The following is a 20,821-nucleotide window of genomic DNA, read 5'->3' on the forward strand; positions in this document are numbered from 1 at the left end:
TTACGTGTTATGTCATTAACTTACCGACACTGTGACTTATCTTTCCGAAAAGTCAAAACACACTTACTACTAGTAGATAAAAACAAGCTAGCTTCTCCGGATGCTCCGTATAACTCACGCACCACCGCCCTCTCTCCTCGCGCTCTCTTTTTCCTTCTCCACCCTGTGTTACCTTCACAGACCATATCCCCGTAGGAGATTACAGTTCTCACAAGCAAGTCACAATAAAACAAAGATAACTTATTTTAAACAATGCAAACATGTTTTTTAATCAGTTGACATGAACTTTGATCTTTTTAATAAACAAGAAAATTCAAATAAATGAACTTTACTCTTTGATATTTATATTCTTAGACTTTACTTATCTTTTACTATTGATGCATCTTTTTAACCCAGGTTACACCCTCCCCCCACTAAATGTCTGGTGTCCTCAACAGACTACCAAGGAACTACAAGAACTTCTTGGGAATTAGGATGACCCTTTTTACATACTATGGCTCTTAGTCTTTGCCCAGGGCCGTGCAGAGAGGTTTAAAGGGGCGGGTGCTCAAAGCTAAAAAGGGGCACATTGAACCAGGCTCAATAACAACAACACACATTCATCAAGAATCTAATATGGGCAACAAGGCAAAGCAAACGTAGCCGATGTTTTACCTGATGGGTACAATTTTGCTGTAGAGGGGTTGCTGTGGATAGTGCTGCTGATAGTGCTGGAGGGCAGGGCTGTGTTGATCTGAGACTGTAGACAGTAAAAAGTCCATAGGAGAGATGGTAGCTGATTAAACAAGTGTCATGAGATAATAACAAAATGCAAAGATTGGTGACAGAACTTGGAACCATAAGGCAACAAAAAAACTGTGAGAAATAATTTAGGCTCTGCCTGTGAATCACTCTTTGCTTCTCTTCTTCCTTCCATCCCATCATTTCATATATCACTCTCCACTTGCTGTCTATCTGAGAACAAGGCACAACTTGCTATTGCAATAAACTATTTAATAATTTAATTATCCACACCTAACAACTCTTGCACTTAATCTATAATAAAATGATGACAGAAAAATGTTATAGCACTGCCTTTAGTAGCCTCACACAGCTCCTACTGTTCCCTCCTCATGTCCTTACCAGCCATGTCTGGACAATGTTATATCATGAGTATTATTTTTTTTAAATCCATCTAAATAAAACACACACATGCACGCACACACAGTGACATTTTAGACCTTCTTTAGAATACTGTGTATACTATGGGCATCACGGTGCTGATCCAGAATCCTTACATTACTGTTTATTACTAGAGCTACAATAATAAAGCAATGAGGAGGGAGAAGTAATAAATATGAAATAATGTCATTATGATGATTCCATTTGTTTCACGATCCACTCTGTGCAGGAGCAAAGCTTATTACATTTTTAAACTGTAGAGATACAATAATTTTACTGCTGTAAAATCCAAATTTTGTCTTATTTAAAATATAAATCTAATATAATCTGCTTCTTAATGTATGTTCTTTAAAATACAGCGTGTGTTTTTTAATATATTATAGTTATAATAATGCATAATTATGTGGACATGCATATTAGATCGTTTTTTAGTGAAATATAATCCCACCAGAAAGGCAGGAAAAGCTCTGTAACTTACTTTAAAACTAAATATGTTCCCTAAAACGGTGACAGACTCTACAGACCCATGACAGCCTTACCCAGTGAGCTAGCAGCTATGACCAGCACTACTTGTGCAGTTAATAAAAGGACAGGTAATGTTTGTCGCGCTGTTGCACACGCAGCACGCTCGTTTATTTCAACATACCAACGTGTACATAATAAGCTAATACTCCTGTGTGCTATACACTACAGTGTAGGCTGTACACCTACTTACTGGTTTTGTCGCATCAGTCTGTGTCTCTGAGTTAACTTGTTTCTCCTACAGCTCCGGACCGCAAAAAATGCGCGTGCTCTTTGTGAGCTCGTTCCCGGCTCGTAACCAGCGCGTTCTGCCATCAAGGGCGATCATTGGTTAAATGTGATCATGTGACTGATGCAAGCCAGATCCTTTTATTTAGCAAAACTGTGATTAATAGTTAAATATTATTGTTGAGGGGCACAGACAGGACTCCGCACGCACACATTAAAAAAAATAAATACTTTTTTTTTTTTTTAAAGTTGCCTCAACAAAAGGGCACTTTGGGCACCCATCAGGAAAGGGGCGGGTGCTCAAGCCCCTCTAGCCCCCCCCCTCTGCACATGCCTGTCTTTGCCTATAGTGATGACAACCCTTCTATGTATAATAGTGATAGGCTGATCTTTAGCTTTTCCTGGCTCACCATAGGTTAAATGAACTACTGGTTTAATCTGTCTCTTAGGCCTTAGTTTAGGAGTGTCACCCAGAAGATTACGGTGTGTATTTGGTTTCTGAGTTTTGGCAGACCGGGCTGTTCTGGGATCCAGATCAGGTTCTGGGGCAGAATCTTGATCATCTTCTTCATTTTGGTCAGACTCCTCCTGAATATCCACCATTTGGTCGGGCTCAGTCTCACTGTCCCGATTAACGTCTTCATCCTCCAGTGGCAGTTCCTCCTTTTCACTGCGCTGATCAGAATCAGTTTCATCACTGACGTCATCCTGGCACAATCCTCTTGTGGCACTGCTTGAGATCTAAGAGCCTGTCTTAATGCTTCTCTCACTCTTTCTTGAGTGTAGTAGTATCTCTGAGGCTCATAGTATTCACTCTCTGAGGACGAATCAGAATCCTGTGACAGCTGAGGGTCAGACGCAACTGCGGCCTGCTTTGGTTTCTTGCCCTTTGGTTTTTGTCCGTCACAACAGTTATTGCCTTCTTCAGGGATTTCACATGTTGGCCAATAGGAAGGAGGTGATCCCTGTGGATTGTTTTTAGACGACCACTTCCATTCTCCTTCTTCAATTGGTAGACAGGAAGGTTGGGCATTTTTCCAACAACTTGGTAAGGTATTGGACTCCATCTTGTTTGCAACTTGTGCTTCCCTTTGAGACCCCAGTTCTTCAGTAGGACTCTGTCTCCTATTTCTAGAGACTGGAAAATAACTCTCTTGTCATAGCCCTTTTTGTTCTTCTGATGGACTTTGTCTGCCGTCTCAGATGCTAGCTTGTAGGCTTGACGGAGATCTTCTTTAAGCTTTGACACATAGCATGAGTGACTTTCCTCAGCTTTGTCAATTGTGGTCCCAAAGCACAAGTCCACTGGCAGTCTGGCTTCACGGCCAAACATTAGGAAGTATGGTGAAAAACCAGTTGCATCACATTTTGTACTGTTATAAGCATGGACCAAATAAGGGACATGCTGGCTCCACTGACGTTTCTTTTCTGTGCTTAGAGTACCCAACATTGAAAGCAGCGTCCGATTGAACCGCTCTGGCTGAGGGTCTCCTTGCGGATGATACAGAGTAGTGCGCGACTTCCGTATCCCCATGTTCTTCAACAATTCTTTGATCAGACGACTCTCAAAGTCTCGCCCCTGGTCTGAATGGATACGAGCCGGAAGACCATAGTGGTCAAGAACTAAGTAATATCTTTAAGAATCGGCTCCAAAGGGACCCCGGATATTTTCTTCTCGGCCTACCCTCAAAAGAATTAACATTAAATTACTCGCAGCACAAACTATGTGATAAACTATTGATGTTAGCTAGGAAAGGTATTCCCATTAACTGGGTGAAGGATAAATGTCCCTCTGTGACTTTGTGGCACAGGGAATTATTTAAAGTTATGCTGCTGTTTTAGGAGGAAATGAGGATCTGTTTCTAAATGTTTGGTCCCCTTTGCTTTTTTTATTTGCCAAATGATCTGTCCCAACTGTTGGGGGGGGGGGGGGGGGGGGGGTGCTTCTAAGATGTCCTCAGGTAAATATGGAGTGAGTGTAAAGGACAACAGTTCACTCTTTTAGACTTGTAGTTTATCTTCTTTTCTGAATCTGTGAGTAAATATTTATTATCCTCTTTTTTTGTTTCTTTGTTTGTTTCTATCTTCTTTCAGTTTAAACCCCGCCCCTACACAGGGGCGTGTCCACAGTGGGGGCACCGACCCCATTGGGCGACAGCGTGGATAGGACCGGTGCTGGAATGTAACAGAGTACATTTACTCGAGTACTTTACTGATTGAAGCATTCCTATCAGGATGTGTCAGACGTGATTGGAGCTGTGAGGATTCAGGTGTGAACACGTTTGAACACAGCCACAGGTAAAACACTGCCCAGGTAATCACCAGCAGGACCTTTAAACCTTGCTGGGTGGATCTCTGGAGCTCCAAGAAAGTCCACAGCTGAGGGGAACTTGTTTTTTGGGGCCTGGGTCACAGCGAGGACGTCAGTGGAGCCCATGTTTAAGCCTCTTTGGGGAGAACGGGGAAGCTGAGCTGTTACTGTCTGAAATAAATAGCATGAATATGATTATTGTACAGAGCACAAAGCAGAAGGCTTACAAAATATTATTCCATTATTTGTTTGAAAAGGAGTAGGCAGAAGTATTTACTTATTTGTCCCTACCCCCTCAAGTTTTACCTCTCATTCATTAATTTTTTTTATTTTTTTTTTTAGTCTTAAATTAAACAAACAACATATGAAACAAAAGTAAAGCAAAACAAAACAAAACATACATAAATCAAAAACAAGAAATTAGCAAGCCCCACCACAGTATAGTTTCTTTCATATGAAAAATACAGAAGGTGTATATTTGCAGATACACAAGTTATGGAAAAACAAACAAATCAAAACAAACAAAAAAAAAAAACCCAAAAAAGAACCACAACACCATTACCAGCAACATTACCGTCCTGGGTTAACCCCGTTTTCTTCATTCTTATACTTAAAATTAGGTTTTTATATCTTACTTTTAACTGTTTTATGTTTTTACTGTCTTTTATTTCTTCTGTTAGTCTGTTCCATAATTTAACTCCTGCAATTGAGATAGACATCGTTCTAAAAGTTGTTCTAGCACTTTGTATTTTTAAATTCCATTTCCCTCTTAAGTTATACCCACCTTCTCTTTCTATGAACAATTTACAGATTTCTTTTGGAAGCAATTTATTTCTTACTTTATACATTATTTGCGCTGTTTTAAGCTTCACCAAGTCTTGGAAGTTAATAGCTTGCATTTTGACAAACAGTGCATTTGTATGTTCCCTGTACCCCACATTATTTATTAATCTAATGGCCCTTTTCTGTATTACAGTTATTGTTTGTGTGTTACTTTTGTATGTGTTTCCCCAGACCTCTACACAGTAGCTCATATATGGCAGTAGTAAAGCACAGTATAAAATGTGCAGTGCTTTCTGATCCAGCATATGCTTTGCTTTCCCCAGGACGGCAATGCCCCGTGCCAGTTTCCCCCGAACATAAGTAATATGTGGCTTCCAACAGAGCTTGTGGTCAATGATCACCCCAAGAAATTTTATTTCATTTACTCTTTCTAAATATACATTGTCAACACATATTTCTACTTTGATGTTTCTCTTTTGGTTTCCTAACAACATAAATTTGGTTTTATCTAGATTCAATGATAATTTATTTATATCAAACCACTTCTTTAATATCATTAATTCCTGTGTGATCATCTCCAAAACCTGTGGCAATTCCACACCTGAACACAGTATATTTGTGTCATCTGCAAATATTACAAGCTTTAAAGTCTCCGATATTCTACAGATATAATTTAAGTACATAATAAACATTTTTGGACCCAGTACTGAACCTTGAGGTACTCCACAAGCTATATCCATCAAATTAGATTTATATTCATTTATTTGTACATATTGTTGCCTATTCCCTACATAGCTTTTTAACCATTCCAAAACCACTCCCTTAAACCCGTACTTTTCCAGTTTTTTTAATAGAATTTCATGATTAACCGTATCAAACGCCTTCTTTAGATCTAAGAAAACGCCGAGCGCATACCTCTTATTATCCATACATTCCGTTATCTTTTCCATTAAATCTATTAATGCCAAAGCTGTTGATCTGTTGCTTCTGAACCCATACTGACTATCTGTCATTAATTCATATTTTTCCACAAAACTGTCAAATCCCTTTATGAAAAGTTTTTCCAGTATCTTATAGAACTGGGAGAGTATTGACACTGGTCTATAGTTTGTAAAATGATGCCTTTTACCGGTTTTGTAAATGGGAATAACTTTAGCAACTTTCATTTTTTTGTGGAAAAACCCCTTTTTGAAACGACAAGTTGAATATATATTTTAATGGTTTTACAATACCATCAATAACTGTCTTTACTGTTACCATATCAATATCATTCCAGTCTGTACTGGTTTTGTTCTTAAGTCCTCTAACTATATCATAAATCTCTTTCTCTTCCACTGCTCTTAAAAACATTGAGCTACTATTCCTTTCAATATTTTCACCAGTGTCCCTTTCTATTCCATCAACCTGTATTTCTTCTGCCAGTTTTGGCCCTATGTTTACAAAGAATTCATTAAAGCCATTTACTATCTCTTCCATGTTATTAATACTTCTTGTCCCTTCTATAAAGTACCCAGGGTAATCATTATTCCTTGATTCATTTTTGATTATACTGTTTAATACATTCCATATATCTCTTGTGTTATCTTTATTGTGTTCTAACCTTTTAATGTAATACTCTCTTTTACAGGATCTCATTATATTAGTTAATTTATTTTTGTAAGTTTTATACTTCCTTTCAGTTTCTATTGTTCTCTTTTTTATGAATTCTCGATATGGGGTATTCTTTTTTTTGCTGGCATTTTGTAGGCCTTTAGTCATCCATGGTCTTCCTGCATAGTTGTGTTTCCTATTGATTTCAATTACTGGCCAGTTTTTATCAATTAATGTGTTAAATGTTCTTAAAAATCCTTTGTAAGCTTTAATAACTTCTGTTTGTTCATATACAATATTCCAATCTTGCTTTAAAAGTTCATTTCTAAGACAATTTAATGTCTTCTCTGTTCTTATTCTTTTGTAAATAATCTTATGTCCATCGTTGTTCACTTTATAATGGCAATTATAAGATGCAAAGACTGGTAAATGGTCACTTATATCATTGATTAACAGCCCACTTTTTATATTTCCTTCTATTATATTTGTAAACATATTATCTAATAGAGCTGCACAATGAGATGTTATTCTGGTCGGTCTTGTTATCAGTGGAAATAAACCCATGCTGTACATGGAATCAATAAATTCTTCTGTACTCTTATTATGATTTGGATTCAATAAGTCAATATTAAAGTCCCCACAAATAAACATTCTTTTCTGATTTATATTTGCAAATAAGTCCTCCATATTATCTTTAAATATCTCAATCTTAGATCCTGGTGTTCTATATATACAACTGACAATTAGGTTTTTCCTTTTTTCCATACTTATTTCCACTGATAAACATTCCATCACTCCATCAATAACAGTTGTCATTCTTCCCATTCTTTCGTACTTTAGGTTTTTATCAATGTAAAGTGCCACCCCACCTCCTTTCTTGTTGATCCTGTCTACATGAAGGAATTCATATCCATTTATTTTAAAGTCTTCTTCTTTTCCAGGAGTTATCCAGGTCTCCGATATGGCTATCACATTGAATGGCTGTTCAAACTGTGTTATGTAGTCGTTGATGGATTGAAAGTTTGCATATAAGCTTCGACTATTAAAGTGAACCATTGTTATACCCTGTTCTACCTTGAATTCATTTTTAAGTTGCTCCTTTGTATAATAATTGCATTCATTTGTCTTATTGTTAAAGAAATTACAATCAGGATCTATGTTGCTGTCATATATCAATGTCTTATTTTCAATATCTATATGAGTTGTTAGTTGAAAATTGTCAGACATCTGTGTTGGTTGTGCACTTGGACGGTCCCATCATATTTAGCACTGCTTTGCATTTATCAGTTATATTTTTCTAGTTCCGTCATCTCTTTGATGACTAGAACCTTAGCCTGCTCTGGTGTTCCATTTAACTTAATGAATATTTTACAGTCTGACGTCCAAGTTGACTGTATTTTCTTCTGTTTTCTTAATATTCTTGCTTGTCTTGCAATGATTTGGCGTGGTTCAAGATGGCGCCGGTGCGTGTGGCTTGCCGTCTATCACTGCCAGTGTTATGTTTGTTTGTATTGATTTTATTGACTATTGTAATAAATGCCAACTCTCTCTTGGTGTATGATCGCCTAACCCTACTGGATCTCCGACCTTCTGCCAAAGGCTGGGCAAAGTGGAACCAAGCTGGACATAAAACTTTGCCCCCGCTAATATCGGAGATCCCGGCTCACCTGTGCCGTGTTCCAGATCCACCACTCCGGCAAAAGTGCCGTCGCCGGGGACGAAGGGCTGGCTTCCTGGTGAAGCTGAAAGCTTCGTTAAGGTATTCTCTTAAGCTCTTATCCAGAAAACAAGGAGCGGTGCCAAACTTCTGTTTCTCTCGGCGATCGTTGGAACCTGTCTGTGCCTGGCTGGTACCTGTCATCGGCCTGGATGGGATGTTCCAGTCCCGAAAACCCTGCTCTCCTCGCCCCCGCCGGCGTGGTGTGAATCTGCGGAACCTGCGGCCTCTGTGTCGGGCTTCTAGGACGGCTAGCGACAGGGATCCGCCGCTTACCGCCAGGATTGGCCTGGTAAATGCTAGGTCTCTAGCGAACAAAACGTTTATCCTGAAGGATTTTTTCACATCCCGAGGGCTGGATTTTCTCTGTGTGTGCGAGACGTGGCTGAGCGCCGGTGAGTGCAGCATCTTCTCAGATCTTCTACCTGGCGATTGCTGCTATTTTAATTCCCCACGTATGTTGGGCCGAGGAGGAGGAATAGCTACGATCTTTAAAAGTCATTTTAAATGTAAGCAGCTATCAACCCCGTCGTTCACCAGCTTTGAACTGTCTGTGTTTGAGCTGGGCTGCTCTCACAGTGTTGTGTGCGGTGGTTTATCGGCCTCCAAAATACAATAAGGACTTTGTGAGTGACTTTGCTGACTTCTTGGCTGAATTCATGCCAAAATATGATCGTGTTCTTATTGTTGGGGATTTTAATATTCACGTGTGTTGTCCTGATATGCCCATGGCGAAGGGCTTTTTAAACCTTATTGATTCGTTTAATCTGGTGCAATGTGTGACAGGTCCCACACATGAACGTGGACACACACTTGATCTTGTTTTATCTCATGGTTTTTCTGTTTTTAGCATAGAGATTTGTGATGCTGTGTTTTCTGACCACAGTCCTGTGATGTTTGAAGTTCCTCTTGCCTGTGCCTCAGTTAAACCTCGCGCTGCTGCTCTGCACCGTCGTGTTTTTAACTCCTCCACTGCTGAACACTTTTCAACAGTCTTTGACCAGATCTGTAAGATCCTGGATTTTTTATGCAGCCAGACTGAGGAACTGAGCTCATGGTTTTATTCTACCTGTCGGACTGCTTTGGACACTGTGGCTCCATTAAAAACCAGACGGCCTAAAACTAAATCTGAGCCCTGGCTGAACGACATGACCCGAGCTGTCAGACGCGACTGTCGTCGAGCTGAGCGCAAGTGGAAAAAGGACAAACTAGAAGTGTCGTTCCAGATGCTGAAGGACTGTTGGCGTCAATATCAAAGAACTGTAAAAGATGCCAAAAGAAAACACTTATCTGACATTATTTTGTCAAACTGTCACAACCCGCGTGTTTTATTTAAAACTATTGACTCTGTTCTTAATGCACCACATACTGACTGTATCGAGCCCTCATCAGAAGCCTGTGAAAACTTTTTACACTTTTTTATTGAGAAGGTCTCCTCCACAAGGGCTCAAATCTCTCCTTGTGCTCATGACCTCTCAGTCTCTGTTTCCTGCTCTGCTGTCTTTGACAGGTTTGAGCCTGTGACTCTGTCCTTTTTAAAGGAGACTGTTGGTCATCTTAAGCCTGCAGGGTCTCCAAATGATGCTGTCCCTCCTCAACTTTTAAAAGATGTGTTACCTACAGTTGGTCCTTTGGTTCTTGAGCTGGTAAACCATAGTCTGATGTCAGGTGTTGTCCCTAAAGATTTTAAACATGCAGTAGTCAAACCCCTGATTAAAAAACCTGCTCTTGATCCTACGGTTCTTGCAAATTACAGGCCTATCTCCAAACTACCTTTTCTTTCCAAAATTCTGGAAAAGGTAGTTTACAGCCAAATAATGGCCTTCATGGAAAAGCAAAATGTTTTAGAGGTTTTCTAATCTGGTTTTAAACCCTTTCATAGCACTGAATCGGCCCTTTTAAAAGTTTTTAATGACATATTTTTAGCGACTGATGCTGGGGACTGTTGTTCTTGTGCTTTTAGATTTGACAGCTGCGTTTGATACCGTGGATTATGCCATCTTATTCTCTCGTTTGGAGCACTGGGTGGGCATTAGGGGCACAGCACTGGAGTGGTTCAGGTCCTACTTGTCGGGGCGAACTTTTTGTGTCAGCCTTGGTGACAATGTGTCATCCTCCGCTCCCCTCTTGTGTGGTGTCCCACAGGGCTCAGTTCTAGGCCCCCTCCTCTTCTCTTTATATCTGCTTCCTCTTGGTTCTGTACTGAGAAAGCACGGTATTCCTTTCCACTTTTATGCTGATGACTGTCAGATCTATGTCCCTCTAAAGAAAAAAGGCAGATACCTTACACAGCCATTACTTCAGTGTCTCGATGACATTAAGGCTTGGATGTCTGTTAACTTTTTAAGATTCAATGATAAAAAGACAGAGGTGATGGTTTTTGGTAGCCCCACTGAGACCCCCAATGTGTATGTAGATTCCCTGGCACAGTATGTTAAGCCAACTGTCACAAACCTGGGGGTCAAAGTGGACTGTGATCTGAAGTTTGATAATCAGATAAAAGCAGTGGTAAAATCTAGCTTCTTTCACCTCAGGCAGCTGGCAAAAATAAAGCAAATTCTTTCACGGCAGCACTTTGAGACAGTGATCCACGCCTTTGTTAGCACTCGGCTGGATTACTGTAATGCACTTTATATTGGGGTCAGCGCGTCATATATTAGTCATCTACAGAGGGTGCAAAATGCCGCAGCTCGTCTTTTAACTGGCACTCGAAAGTTTGAGCACATTTCCCCTGTTTTAGCTTCACTTCACTGGCTGCCCATTTCTTTTAGGATTCATTTTAAAATTCTTTTATTTGCTTTTAAAGCTCTCCATGGCCTCGCTCCATCTTATCTCTCTGAGCTGCTACAGCCTTATACACCCACCCGCTCTCTCAGGTCAGCTGATCAGCTGCTCCTGAAGATACCCAGGACTGGGCGTAAACTTAGAGGAGATCGTGCTTTTGCTGTAGCACCTCCAAAACTGTGGAACGAGCTTCCTTTAGAGATCAGACAGGCCAGTTCTTTATCTGTTTTTAAGTCACTCTTGAAAACCCACCTCTTTACCCTGGCCTTTGACACCATGTGAGATGTTGGTTTTTATTTTTATTTTTATTTTTATTTTTTTATTTGAGTTGTTTTTAGGTGATTTGATGCTGTTTTATCTTGTTTTTGTTTTAATATAGGGCTGTTTTAATTTTATGTTTTATGTGTTTTATTTATTTATTTTGCTGTTTTCTGTTATTCTATTGTTTTAACTTATTTTCTGTACAGCACTTTGTTCCAGTGCTGGGTATTTTAAAGTGCTTTATAAATAAAAATTGGTCTGCATTTTTCTTGATTAGGTGTTCATTTAAATAAACATTTGTACCTTTTAGCTTTCTTCCTTGCTTGAGCAGTTCTTTTTTCTGTTTTCTATTAACAAAACGAATGATAATGGCAGGTATTTGATTTTTGTTTTTCCTCGGAAGAGGATGGCATCCCTCAATATTTTTATTGTCCATTTCGATACCTTTGCTTATAAAAAAGGCCAGTACCTGCTCTTCCAAAGAGCGTAGCTCTTGCTCGGGTGGCTCCCCTCTCTCTGATGCTGCTACCCTTGCATATGTCTGATGCTTAGTTTCCAGTCCTGTCACTATCACATCATTTACTCTTGAATATTGTTCCAGATCTGACACCCGTCCTTCCAGCATAGCAATCTTCTTGTCCTTTTCCTCGCTCTGCCTTCTTAGTTCTTTAATATCATCCATTAAATTAAGTATCAGTTTTTGTTGTTTTGAAATTGTTGTTATTTCTTCTGACATAAAGTTTAGGGATTTCTTTATGCCTCCCCTCAGCCTCCCCGGGAAAGTCTATGCCAGGGTGCTGGAAAGGAGAGTTCGTCCGCTAGTCGAACCTCGGATACAGGAGGAACAATGCGGTTTTCGTCCTGGTCGCAGAACACTGGACCAGCTCTTCATCCTCTCGAGGATACTTGAGGGTGCATGGGAGTTTGCCCAACCAGTCTACATGTGTTTTGTGGACTTGGAGAAGGCATTCGACCGTGTCCCTCGGGGTGTCCTGTGGGAGGTGTTGCGGGAGTATGGGGTGTCTGGCCCATTGCTACGGGCCATTCGATCCCTATACAACCGTTGCAAGAGCTTGGTTCGCATTGCCGGCAATAAGTCGGACTCGTTCCCGGTGGGTGATGGGCTCCGCCAGGGCTGCCCTTTGTCACCGGTTCTGTTCATAATTTTTATGGACAGGATTTCTAGGCGCAGCCAAGTGGCGGAGGGCTTTCGCTTTGGTGGCCTCAGAATCTCATCTCTGATTTTTGCGGATGATGTGGTTCTGTTGGCTTCATCGTGTGAGGGCCTCCAGCTCGCACTGGAGCGGTTCGCAGCCGAGTGTGAAGCAGCAGGAATGAGGATCAGCACCTCCAAATCTGAGGCCATGGTTCTCAGCCGGAAAAGGGTGGAGTGCCCACTCCGGGTCGGGTTCCTGCCCCAAGTGGAGGAGTTCAAGTATCTCGGGGTCTTGTTCGCGAGTGATGGGAGAAGGGAGCCGGAGATCGACAGACGGATTGGGGCTGCAGCTGCAGTAATGCAGACGCTGCACCGGTCCGTCGTGGTGAAGAGGGAGCTGAGTGTAAAAGTGAGGCTCTCAATTTACCGGTCGATCTACGTCCCTACCCTCACCTATGGCCACGAGCTGTGGGTAGTGACCAAAAGAACGAGATCGCGGATACAAGCGGCGGAAATGAGCTTCCTCCGAAGGGTGGCTGGCCTCTCCCTTAGAGATAGGGTGAGAAGTTCGGCCATCCGGGAGGGGCTCAGAGTAGAGCCACTGCTGCTCCACATCGAAAGGAGCCAGTTGAGGTGGTTTGGGCATCTGACAAGGATGCACCCTGGGCGCCTCCTGGGTGAGGTGTTCCAGGCATGTCCCACCGGGAGGAGGCCCCGGGGCAGACCCAGGACACGCTGGAGAGATTATATCTCTCGGCTGGCCTGGGAACGCCTTGGTGTTCCCCCGAATAAGCTGGAGGAGGTGGCTGGGGAGAGGGAGGTCTGGGCCTCTTTGCTTAGGCTGCTGCCCCCGCGACCCGGCCTCGGATAAAGCGGATGAAGATGGATGGATGGATGGATTTCTTTATGTCCTCCAGTTCCTCCTCATTAACGGTGCTCCTCTTAGGCAGCATCTTAACGTCGTTAAGGCCCGCTGGTTGCGAACCACCTTTGAGGGTTGCCGAAACCCGGCCTCTCCTGGCAATTAACCTCGCTGGCTGTTTGTTGGTACCAGGCGTGGCCTGGCAGCTAGCCTCGTTAGCTGGTGGTGGAGCCCTGCGTGGCCTGGCAGATAGCCTTGCTGGCTAGTGTTGGTACCCAGTGTGGCCTAGCGTGGTCTGGCAGCTCGCCTCGTTAGCTGGTGGTGGAGCCCTGCGTGGCCTGGCAGATAGCCTTGCTGGCTAGTGTTGGTACCCAGTGTGGCCTAGCGTGGTCTGGCAGCTCGCCTCGTTAGCTGGTGGTGGAGCCCGGCGTGGCCTGGCAGCTAGCCTCGTTAGCTGGTGGTGGAGCCCTGCGTGGCCTGGCAGATAGCCTTGCTGGCTAGTGTTGGTACCCAGTGTGGCCTAGCGTGGTCTGGCAGCTCGCCTCGTTAGCTGGTGGTGGAGCCCGGCGTGGCCTGGCAGCTAGCCTCGTTAGCTGGTGGTGGAGCCCGGCGTGGCCTGGCAGCTAGCCTCGTTAGCTGGTGGTGGAGCCCGGCGTGGCCTGGCAGCTAGCCTCGTTAGCTGGTGGTGGAGCCCGGCGTGGCCTGGCAGCTAGCCTCGTTAGCTGGTGGTGGAAAGGTCTTCATGCAAGCACAATCATTTGCGTCAGGAAATCCCAGAAATTTGGATGAGTGGTGAAAACACAGCACTCAGGTCAACAGATTCAACTCTTTGGTGTTGGTGGACCTCTTTTAATAAAAATCAGAATTCAGTCGTTGCTTCAGTTCACATCTTATTTGGTGTGTTTTCACTGAGGGTTGGGTGGCAGACACGTCTGAGCTCAGTCTGCTGTCAGAAACACTGCAGCACTCCAGGAATTCACTCTCACTCTTTCAGAAAGTCCCACAGGAGCCAAACAACAGCCATAAAGGCGCTTCCTGCTGGGACGCTCGGCCTCACACCACAAGCAACATGTTCACAAAAACACTGAGCACAGCTTTTATTGTGAAATATTAGGAGGAAGCTGAGTAAAATTCTCGTTGAGGTGGAGGTCAATGAGATTCAAAGCTGTTAAAGATTGACAGCCAAAAAAAAGAAGCAAAACTTATATGAAGAGCTTACAGAGCGGCGTCAGCCTCGGGATGGTGGGGACAGAGAGGCTGTAACTACATCTGCTGGTGTCACTGTGACCTCACAGCAGTTTACATGAAACATGAAATGAATTACAACCTTTGTGATATTAATCCCTTTGACCAGCTCATGATGCAGAGTGTAGACTGTATCTGTAATAATGAAAACGATTTTAGGGCTCGTATATGACACGTGTATAAAAAAATATAAAGTCTGTACAAATGTGAAACTACAAAGTTAAAAGCAGCTGGAACGACAGCTGTTCAAAGCTGAACACTTACATCAGCCAGAAGACAGAGTGAGTCCTCCATCTCTCTGAAGGAGGCCATCGTGGTGAGCACAGATGCAGCACCAGTGTGGATGTGTCCACTCCCACAGTGTCTCTCTTTCAAGTTTGTCCTCACATTCTCAAAAGAAGAACGTGTCTATGCAGATGCCCAGAGCCTAACAACAAACCCGCTATAAAAACTTTTGTACCACCAGATTTTCATATACTTACATTTGAAAGTGTTCGTCTCCTGCATTAACTCCCGCTTCGATCACTATCATTATCAGAAAAATATCTCCTGTATGGCCCGCAATGAATCCTGGGATATGTTGGGCCACAAAGGACACACCTGACCCATCCTTCAAATTCAGGGAAATGAAGGACGCATTTGGAAGACTTCAAATTTGAACAGCCTTCGTCGCGTCCATGTGATATAATTCCCTACAAATGTGGCATTCGAAGCATCCTCTCCCTGAATTTGGAAACACCCAATGTGATGCTAGAGAGCAGGAAGAACCAGTCTCAACAAGAGACACACACACCTGATTTCCTGTAACTGCAGAGGGGAGGAGCCACCCGAGCAGGTGAGAAAAGGAAGAGAAACAGCTGAGCCTCCTTCAGAGCAGCAGGAGGACGGTGGAGCTGAGGCAGGTGAGTGTTAACACCACATTGTTGTAGTTTTGCTGTCAGAGTCTCTGAGTGTGTTTGTGTGACTGTAGAGGGAAGAAGAAGAGTCACAGTGAGCTCTGTAGCTGTGATTGGCTCAATAATCACCTTCAATGGACTGAACGCAGAGAACGAGCCGAGGAACCTGACAAACCTGTTTGAATCGAGTTCACGGTCACACACTTTCTATCTCAGAGGCTGTATCCCAATTCTACGGAGCCACTCGGATGACATGGTCCAAAAAATAAATCAATTGTGGGCACAAAATGCTAATTTGTGGGCACGAAACACTTGACCAATAACCGTGATCCTTCCCAGGCCCTTGCAGTTGGGTGACAATAAAATCTATCCCGGCGTCCAGGTCCTACTTACGTCTGTAAGGAGACTGTTTACTTAGCCTGATAGGGCAAAGGACACTGTCTCAGCTGAACTATGGACATGCACACACACACACACTTACACTGATAAGCACTCACTCATCCCCCCTCCCTTTCCAACGCCTTCGAAGCTTGTTTCCTGCGAGGGAACACGGTGGGTCTTTGTGCCGCGCTGGGGTGATAGTGCTGTGCAGGGCGGCTGCTGTGTTCGATACGTATTACTCCTCACCCCCCTACCCAACCCTGTGGCTTGTTATGTCTTCACAATGTTGTGCTGTGGACATTTGTGTGCTTTTTGTGCAGAGGAGTTTTTTTGTTTCCTGTTCTCGTGCTGTCCTACCATGGAAGCACAGCATGAGTAGAGGTCTCTTTTTTTCCTCTTGTACTTTCCCGATGTTGTGTACATTCAGTGTTTTTTTCTGTAACGCTACCAGTCTCCGACTTGTATCTCCATGTAATGTCTGTGTTATGTGTGTAAGGTCGGGGGGGGTCCCATTTCACTGCAGGGCAACCTGCATGTGGCGAATAAAGCTTTGATTGATTGATTGATTGTAAAGCGACTGGGCTCTCAGTGTCCTGTTTAAATGTAAAAATGGTTCCTTGCATTGCAGGCTTTTCAAAATGCATTTGTAGCTCATTCCCAGCCTAAAATCAAACTCAATCATACCGTCTCTGTCCACGGTGTACAGGTTTAGCCTACTTATGCTTATGTCTCTACGCAGCTATACAGGAATTGTATCAATATGATGTGCGCACGTTGTCTATTTCGTTGCCACGTTAGACCCAATTCATGCCCACAAATTAGCATTTTGTGCCCTCGAAATAGTATTTTGTGGCCACAATTAATTTATTTTTTGGACCAAGTCATCAGAGGGGCTCCGTAGAATTCAGGGTCTGCAGCCTTAAAGTACGCAGCCTCAACGGTCATCAAGGGCCGCGTACTCAAAGACCACTAAGGCCAGAAGTGTGAGGCTTGTGAAATGGGACGGTCTAGCCTCCGTCGCGCTGCCCCGGTTGCCTAGCAACCATGATACTAACAGCTGGAAATGTTTCACACAGCTTTGTTTGACAGAAATGAAGGAGAACATATTTTGTTTGTTTCTACATGAGCTTTGTGTGATTAGTTGAGTATCTGAGGCTGAGACCACAGGACTGTAAAACATGATTGTTGGGCTTCATTTCTGTACTGAACAGTCATTTAAGATTAGCTAGTAAATAACAATTAGCTGATGTTGTTCATGAGACTAAAATCATCTCACTGTGGTAATGTAAATATAACATGGCCAATATTATATATATTGTCAGATTATTATGATATATTACAGCAGTGAGTTTGAGTCATGAGTCTGTGTCAAAGATTCAAGTTGTAGTTATTTATATTTCCTGTCACCTTAAATCTTCACTCAAAGATGAGTATCTGTGACAGTGTGTATACAGATGTATCATATATAAGAGACAAATATTGTTCGTTTAATATGTTGGCGTTAGTAAAATTGGCTCAATGCTGACTTTAATCATCCATAAAATCATCACATTCTCTGTCAGATTAAGCTCAGCTATTGAACGGCGTATATGTTAAAGTAAAGGCTTTAAAACCAAGTTAGTACAAACGTCACTAATGTCACATAACTTTGCTGACATGTGGCCAACAGTCATGTTTTAATGTTCTTCATTATTAAACATTCGCACATAAATAAGTGACACAATATTCAGTACTTACTTTTAAAAGTTTGCTCTTCAGCCGCTCCGCTTCAGGCATCCGCCGTTTTTTTCCGAACAAAATATCCACACCCACCGCCGCGCTATGAATTGTGGGATATGTGGGACCATGAAGTCTACACTGGACCACACTTCTAATTTGGGGAAATGAACTGCACATTTGTCGACCGCATGTGGGACACCCTTTGTTGCGTCACTGTGATGTAATCGTTCTCCAATTGAACACTACAAAGTGTGCCGTCGCTGGATTGGGACACAGCTAAGGAAACTCACCTGTGGCCATACTTGCCAACCTTCAGACCTCAGAATTAGGGAGACATTCAAAAGGGCTGTTGGGGGAGCCTGGGGGAGTGGTATACATATACATATATATACAGAAAAATATAATTTTACAGTGTTTATTTATTGGATAGAACAAGTTAAATGTCACCGCTATTATTGTCTGGCCGGAAACAGGGGGGTGTCCACATTCAGAGGCTGCATCCACCTGAGGACCCGGCCTTTGTGGTCTATAAGTGGGTCGGGTCCTCTGAAGGCTGGGTAAGCTGGAAGTGAGCGCCTGTGAAACTGGTCGGTCTAGCCTTCAGAATTACGTCACGAGCTCTCTCGGTGGAGTGAAACTCTGCCATCGGCTCCTTGCTATCTGAAATATAACCAGACGCTGGCGTAACCTCTCGACCATCTCACACTTCTGTTTAATCGCTTTTCTTGTTGATTTTATCCAGGTGTGTGAAAACCCCGGAGGAACCCTCCTGGGGGATTAATAAAGTTTTATTTAATCTAATCTAATTTTATTTAATCTGATCTGGAAAATCGGGAGAGTTTCCAGAAATTCGGGGTTCTCCTGTAAAAATCAGGAGGGTTGGCATGTATGCCGGAGGCTGGGTGTGTCTCTCTCTTCTTTGCTTGGAATTGTTTGGCACATGTGTAGAGCTCCTCTGGTGCATTTCTTTTGTTTGAAGGTTGTGGTGGGAGTAAAGAGGGTAAGTCTGGGGACCTCATATACTTACTCACGTAGAATCTTTGATAACTATTAATATGAGAAGCTGGAGAAATAATTGAAGAAAGAAGCTGAGGATTGCAGTGGCGTGTCTAGAAAATTTTTGTTGGGGGGGCCAGCTAGGGGCACAGATTTGGAGAAGGGTGGCAGATGTAATTGGCAGATAATGTTAAAAACAATTCTACCAACCGTTAACCATAATTCAATAACCCTATAAACCTAATAACCGAATGCGCTTTTAACTCTTATTAGAATGAGATTTTAACCACTACGGTGCAAAGTTTTTAGATACTGCGTTGATAAAGTACAAGAGATACAATCAGTGCTTTGTCAGTGTTTACTCAGCAGTCAAGGACAGCAATATTTGCATAGTATTTTTACTGACATGTAGTGCACATATGTTTTGGGCAAAAACATTTTTGAATATTAAAATATGAACATTTTTAACATACAATTGGCAAATTAGCCAATGAAAAATTTATCTGCCTGTTAAAAAAAGAAGATAATCTTATTACAAATTGGTGTTTGATTTTGAAACAGGAAAAAAGTGGGGAAACAACTGAAAAGACTAACATTTGAATAAAACCTGAAAGCAAGTAAATACTTTCTATGCTGCCTTATGGTAAACTTTGGTAATATTGATAAAGAACAACACTGGCTGATGATGAAATACAGTCAGCTGGCACGGTGACACTGCCAGTATTAACCTGCAGGGCTGGAGTGGGACAAGAAATTGGGCATTTTGACTACAGACCGGCCCCCCAGGTATTAAAGCCATAAAGCCTTTGAATGAAAACAAACGCTGTTGTGACAGTGATGTACAGTCTTGTTGGTATATGTATGATTTCTATACATTTTACATCAGATAAAAACCTTTTTCGCAAGATTCAGATAATTATTTAATAAAAGCTAGATATTTTAAATGAGAATAAGAAAGAAAAGTATTTCTTTGTGCCCCCCTCTTCCTGTTGATGCCCTACCTGCCCCCCTGGCAACACTTTGCTAGATCCGCCCCTGCACAGTTACCAGCTGTCAGCTACATAAAAAAAGGATCCTGGTGTTATTTGTCTCTCAGAAACAGTTCATAACTTCAACTCATTCATGTCACCTAAAAGGTAAACCTGTTTCTCCATCACCTGTTCAGCTCTGATGATTCAGTAAGGACGTCTCCTGGTTTCATCTTCATGTTTCCCTCTCACCACATATCCAAACCATCATGACCAGCAGCTTTACAGCTGTGTCTCCAGCAAACATCAGCTGATACTAGAAATTAATATTAAATAAATTCTAACAACAGCTGATCAAGCTTAAACGTGCTGCTGTTGTTTAGCGTGACATCCGCTGGTTTCCTGTTTCTGGCGCAAAGTGGGCGATAAACAAACAAGAGAGAAAAGCCGATCAGCTGATCATTGATCAGTTTCATGATTGAATGAGAGAAGAAGAGGCAGCTGCAGCGTAAAGACAGAATAACTCCAGCTTTGTGTATTTTTCCATTGTAGCTGAAGTCCGGGACAAACAGCGTTCCTTCTCAGCTCAATACCAAACGCGTAATATTTTCTCTGAATGAGGGACCATCTTTTACTGTTCGTATGAATCAAATGATGTCCGAATCAACAGTTGTGCCTTGTGGGGTACCTCAGGGATCCGTATTGGGTCCAATGTCCTGTGCCTGCCTGCTCCCACTTCTCTGTGTTCCCTCTGTCTGTCTATGGTGTCACTGTGTCTGCTTGTGAGTCTGTTCAGTTCAGTGTGTTGTCTGGTTCTCTGTGTCTGTGAGTTTCCTGTTTTATTCTGAAGGTCCTTGTCTTATTTGAGTGTGTTCAGTTTACGTTTCCCCTGCCTCGTCTGTTGTGATTTCTCCCAGGTGTGTTCCCCTCCTGTCTCCCATCCCCTGATTACTGCTGTGTGCATTTAAGCCCTGTGTTTTCTCCTGCCTGTTGCTGGTTCATCTGCGTTATTTGGTGTGTTATTGTCTGCGTATCACCCGCCGTTGTCTCGCCGTGTCTCCCTATTTCTCTGGGTTTGGTTTTAGGTTTGTTTTTGTTAGTTGTTTAAGTTTATTCTCGCCTCGCCGTTTCTGTTTTTCATCCTCCTCACTAAATAAAGTTCACTCTCGTCACTCGTGACAGTAAGAGGTTGATCTTTGTCACAGACACTTCTTGGAATGTGGTTTTGTGAGTTTTTGGAA

The 20,821-nt window shown here is 42.5% G+C and overlaps 2 protein-coding genes across 2 annotated transcripts in view; one reads left to right on the forward strand and one right to left on the reverse strand.

Moving 5' to 3' along the window:
- The window catches only part of LOC146511908 (NACHT, LRR and PYD domains-containing protein 12-like), a 249,349-nt gene that overhangs the window by 196,698 nt on the left and 31,830 nt on the right, over positions 1 to 20,821 (forward strand). The gene's annotated exons all lie outside the window — the stretch shown is intronic.
- On the reverse strand, positions 1,879 to 14,744 carry LOC146511916 (uncharacterized). Its single transcript, XM_085173551.1, has 3 exons — positions 14,578 to 14,744; positions 2,682 to 4,389; positions 1,879 to 2,632 (listed from the first exon to the last, which is right to left on the reverse strand). The coding sequence occupies exons 2-3, from the start codon at positions 3,443 to 3,445 to the stop codon at positions 2,212 to 2,214; spliced, it is 1,185 nt and encodes a 394-aa protein (XP_085029677.1). The 5' UTR covers positions 3,446 to 4,389; positions 14,578 to 14,744; the 3' UTR covers positions 1,879 to 2,211.

This window comes from Neolamprologus multifasciatus, chromosome 9 (genome assembly GCF_963576455.1).
Source record: "Neolamprologus multifasciatus chromosome 9, fNeoMul1.2, whole genome shotgun sequence".
NCBI classification, from domain to species: Eukaryota; Metazoa; Chordata; class Actinopteri; order Cichliformes; family Cichlidae; genus Neolamprologus; species Neolamprologus multifasciatus.

What these genes read in the sequence shown, in the direction of transcription:
- LOC146511916 (XM_085173551.1), bottom strand. Translation starts at nt 3,445, where the DNA reads ATGGGGATACGGAAGTCGCGCACTACTCTGTATCATCCGCAAGGAGAC. An exon ending in ACTACTACACTCAAGAAAGA is followed by an intron (nt 2,633 to 2,681) that starts GTGAGAGAAGCA and finishes CAGTGCCACAAG; the next exon opens with AGGATTGTGCCAGGATGACG.